The sequence below is a fragment of the Pempheris klunzingeri genome, chromosome 11 (genome assembly GCF_042242105.1).
Source record: "Pempheris klunzingeri isolate RE-2024b chromosome 11, fPemKlu1.hap1, whole genome shotgun sequence".
Taxonomy (NCBI): Eukaryota; Metazoa; Chordata; class Actinopteri; order Acropomatiformes; family Pempheridae; genus Pempheris; species Pempheris klunzingeri.
Genome location: NC_092022.1, coordinates 27,551,645 through 27,556,644, shown reverse-complemented (window position 1 = coordinate 27,556,644; position 5,000 = coordinate 27,551,645). Strand labels below are relative to the sequence as shown.

At 50.3% G+C, this 5,000-nt stretch overlaps 1 protein-coding gene across 1 annotated transcript in view; it reads right to left on the bottom strand.

Moving 5' to 3' along the window:
* Positions 1 to 5,000, bottom strand: part of plxnb3 (plexin B3) — a 38,855-nt gene that overhangs the window by 24,607 nt on the left and 9,248 nt on the right. Inside the window, exons 2-7 of the mRNA XM_070839459.1 lie at positions 4,262 to 4,684; positions 3,331 to 4,063; positions 2,323 to 2,502; positions 544 to 672; positions 290 to 390; positions 84 to 216 (exon numbers count right to left, since the gene is read on the bottom strand). Coding sequence (XP_070695560.1) covers positions 84 to 216; positions 290 to 390; positions 544 to 672; positions 2,323 to 2,502; positions 3,331 to 4,063; positions 4,262 to 4,668 — 1,683 coding nt within the window. The 5' untranslated portion in view covers positions 4,669 to 4,684. The remainder of the gene's footprint in view (positions 1 to 83; positions 217 to 289; positions 391 to 543; positions 673 to 2,322; positions 2,503 to 3,330; positions 4,064 to 4,261; positions 4,685 to 5,000) is intronic.

The window sequence follows — 5,000 nt, the reverse complement described above, 5'->3', positions numbered from 1 at the left end:
GTAGGGACAGGTACAACATGAGACTCTGGGACACCTGGGAGGGCAACTGATGACTCAAAAAGTCAAACAATTACCAATAATACCTGTGTCTGCTCGTCTTTGCTCTGATTGGCTGGCTGCAGGCTCTGCACTGTCACACAGTGATTGGTTGGTTCAAAGCTCCAGAGCCAATGGTGGGACTGCAGGTGGCGCCGACACTGATGTTTACGGGAACACCTGGAAACAAGACATGTCAGACAGCTGAGAGACAGAGAGACAGACAGACAGACAGACAGGCAGACAGGTTTACCTTCCCTCCAGGACACACCAGCCACAGTACGGGTCTCTGACAGCAAGACAGGACTGACAGTCTGTCTGTCTCTCACAGGTTGACACAGGAACCTTCGACAGCTGAGAGACAGACAGGTGGAGAGAGACAGACAAGAAATAGATCACATGTCAGTTTGTGCCAGTGTTTCTATTTAAATAAAGTTTAGAAGAAAAAAGACAGACACACAAATGGACCAAGGGACAGACAGGTGGCGGGACAGACAGGTGACTCACCCTGCTGTTGGTTAAGACATAAACGTGCTGCTGGCTCTCGTCCAATAGGATGTCAGCGCCGATGCCACTGCTGCTGTCCACCAACACACTGCCGTACAGATCACCTGACCAATCAGAGCGCACCAACACCTGCAACACACACACGCAGGTGATTTAAAAGATGTAAAGTGAACAGAGTGATGCTGACAATCACCTGTCCAGGTGCAGTAGCTCAGCCCTTCAACACCCCTAGAGGACACCTGCTGATGTCATTACTGTCCTTTAGTGTCCCGTGAAGACTCAGGACCAACATGGCTGTCAGAGTGATTTCAGCTGAGTTCATTAAAGCCCAAATAATCCTGATCCTGTTTTGTTCTAACCCAACTCTTATATACTGCAGTACATACCGCAGTATACTGCAGTACATACCGCAGTATACTGCAGTACATACCACTGTATACCACAGTACATAGTACTGTATACCGCAGTACATACCACTGTATACCGCAGTACATAGTACTGTATACCGCAGTACATACCACTGTATACTGCAGTACATACCGCAGTATACTGCAGTACATACCACTGTATACTGCAGTACATACCACTGTATACCACAGTACATAGTACTGTATACCGCAGTACATACCACTGCATACTGCAGTACATACTACTGTATACTGCAGTAAATAATATTGTAGGATAGTGTAGTATAGGATGTGTGTGTGATTAAATATTAACAGGAAAAATGAGCTCTGCTGATCATCTCTGAAGGACTGGGACACATACACACACGTCCTGCTGAATCCATACCCAGAATGCACCTGAGGGACCAATAACCAATCAGCATCAACAGTCTGAGTTCCCCTGAGCTAAACGCCCGTTAGTCATCACACACATGCTCAGTGTGTTGTTGTGTATGTGTTGTTTTGCTCAGAGCCGCAGGCTGCAATCTGTTCACTGCGTGTTCACTGGGTGTTCACTGCGTGTTCACTGCGTGTTCACTGCGTGTTCACTGCGTGTCCATGTGTGTTGACGTGTGTTGACGTGTGTTGACGTGTGTTCACTGCGTATTCACGTGTGTGTAGTTTTGTATTTTCAGGTGTTTTTCTCTCCAGTTACAAACACAAACAGCTGATGACTTCCTTCAGGAACCAGAACCGTATAAATGGACGGTTCCTGTGTCACCTTCACACACACCTTCACACTCACCTTCACACACACCTTCACACACACTCTCTACAGGAGGAGCCTGTTCATTGACACTCTGGAGGAGGAGCCAGGGACCAATTGATCGATATGCTCTACCTGTGAGCCACAGGGTGTACTGTGAGTACTGTGTGTACTGTGAGTACTGTGAGTACTGTGAGTACTGTGTGTACTGTGAGTACTATGAGTACTGTGTGTACTGTGAGTACTGTGAGTACTGTGAGTACTGTGAGTACTATGAGTACTGTGTGTACTGTGAGTACTGTGAGTACTGTGAGTACTGTGAGTACTGTGTGTACTGTGTGTACTGTGAGTACTGTGAGTACTGTGAGTACTGTGAGTACTGTGTGTACTGTGAGTACTGTGAGTACTGTGAGTACTGTGTGTACTGTGAGTACTGTGAGTACTGTGAGTACTGTGTGTACTGTGTGTACTGTGTGTACTGTGAGTACTGTGAGTACTGTGTGTACTGTGTGTACTGTGAGTACTGTGAGTACTGTGAGTACTGTGTGTACTGTGAGTACTGTGTGTACTGTGAGTACTGTGTGTACTGTGTGTACTGTGAGTACTGTGAGTACTGGATGATGTCACCTTGATCAGGCGTCCCTCTCGGTCTCCCAGGAAGGCGATGGTGTGTCCCGCCTCTGCTGTGGTGGTGACGGCGGTCAGCTGGGTGGTGGAGGTGAAGGTGGGCGTGGCCGGGAGCGGCACGGCACTCGCGATGGGGTTGGGGGTGTGTTCTCCCCCACAGGGGTACTCTGAGAGGGAGTCCTGGGACAGGCAGGGGGGGTGGAGTCAGTTCAATAAACAATAAACAGGAAGTCTCTACTGAGCATGCTCCAAGCTCACAGCACCAGGAAGTATTTCATCCAACTGTTTCACTTTTCAAAACGTCAAAACTTTATTCACAAAGTCACTGCACTTTAACACTGTGTGTGTGTGTGTGTGTGTGTGTGTGTGTGTGTGTGTGTGTGTGAGATCAGTCCTCCCACCAGCTGCCAAATCCAGCTGCTGAAGATAACAGCTCTAATCCACACACACACACACACACACACACATTATATTGAGGTCAGCAGGTTCTTATCAAACCAGCTGTGATGACATCATATGCAAACTGTGATGTCTGATGTCATCAGTCCCCTGGTGATCAATCGAAGTGATTCTGAATCTGATTCTGAGTTTTTCTGACAGTGGATCAATAATTTGGTCATGTGACCTCCCACGTCATCATGTAGACACAGACAGACGTCACCTCACATACAGCTAGACATCATACCTGTACCTGTCTGTATACCTGTGACCCCATGACCATGTGACCTTGTGACTGTGCGACTGTGACTTGAGTCTGCTCAACTACATTATTTACTGATGATCCTCTAACCCTAACTAGATACTGACTGACACCCCCCCCCCCAGTCCACCTGTCCACCTGTCCACATGAAGGACTTCCTGTCCCTGACCTCTACCTGCCCTTCCAGGTATAGACACCTGCCCACTTCCACCTCCTGTCTGCCTGCTGTCACAAACCAGACTTGGTTCTACTCCCAGGTCCCCTCCAGACCTGACAGGTGTGTGTGTACCTGACAGGTGTGTGTGTACCTTGGGTAGTTTCAGACATTTTGATGACACAGCGTATTCGATGTAGGCCTCTTCCTGTCCGCTGCTGCCTCTTCCTCCCTCTGTGTAGCACACTTCCTGTGCTCGCAGCAGCATGGCATCCAGCTGCGCCATCCCATAAACACACAGTGCAGAGCGACTGGTGGCCACAGGTGTGGACGCTTGTCCCGCCGCCATGATAACGTACAGGGCAGGCTCACCTGAGTGGTTTCCCAGCCAGGCTGCCTGAGCCAGGTTGTAGCCGCCGTGGCAGAGCAGCGGTACCTCCACGTATGAGTAGAAGCTGCGGTCGGAGGTGCAGAGCCGCGAGGTGTATGTCCGGTACTCCTTCTTATGCCACATGTCACGCCGGGAGAACAGAAAGTAGACATGGTTGCCATGGACGACGGCCTTAACAAAGTGGTTGTTGTACTCGGAGTAACTCCCCACGACAAGCTTCCCCAGCTCCTCCTCCTGAGAGAACGCCCCACGAGGTGAGACCACCGGGAACAGACGCCGCGTCGTGATTGGTGGAATATCACCAGGACCTTTGCTTGTGTAACCTCGACCAACCAGCATCAGACGCAGGACGCCACCGGCTCCACCCCCCACTTGTTTGTTCTCTGTGGTTATCACCACTGCAACGGTAGAGACTCGGGGGTCGTTGGCAGCGACGTACTGAGTGTCGACAGGGTTGGAGGTCTGATAGATGAGCTGAGAGATGTTGGATAGACTCCTGCAGGAGCAGAGAAGAAGAAGGTAACATGAGGGTTTTTTTGTTTAACCATAATCAGCTGTTTTATCGACACCAGACTCCATTGATAAAAACAGTAATTTTACCTAACTTACTAACTGATGGAGGCAGCGGTTGACCAGCACCTCCTGTGTTCTGTGAGGTAAAATGAGTGTTTTTGTGAATGGAGTCTGGTCGTACCTCTTGTCACAGATCCCCTGATAGAGCGAACCACAGACGATCAGGCTGTCTGGCCCGGCCCCCTGCCCCCTCTCCACCAGCAGCAGTTTGTTGTGGTTGTGAGTGCGTGTGGCTGAAGGGCAGTCCTTGGGGACGATAGGGGGGAGACAGTCTGGGGAGTCCAGGTGAGGGCCAGTCCTCACATGTGACATTGCCTCCAGGTCAGAGGTCAGCTGGTATAGGTGGTCGACCCCGCCCACGTACAGGTGTCCAGTCCCCGGATCCAGCACCAGGTGAGAAAGGGGGGCGCCATGTAGCTCCACCCATCGCACTGAGGGGTCAGAGGTCCTGATGACGTCAGCAGGGAGGGAGGGATGGGGGAGGAGGAGAAGGATGAGGAGTGACGGGGGGATGGAGGAGGCCAACATGGCAGCTCCTCTTTACCTGCCACAGGTGAGAAAGAGACAGACAGGCAGACAGGCAGACAGGTAGACAGACAGACAGACAGACAGAGAGATGAAGACTCTTTTCAAACATCAGCAGACATGAAATCATCTGAGCAGCTTCCTGTCAGTCACACATCAGAAACAAAACCAGTAAAACCAGAATGGCAGTAAGGCTGGAAACCCACTGGTTAGTTGTCTATTTACAGTGATGCTCTGGGGGGGGGCCTTTAGTCCACATCAGAAAGTGGAGCAGAGAGTTGAAACTAACGGCAGTGAAGCCATCGATAACTTTCATCAATCAGTTCATCCATCGT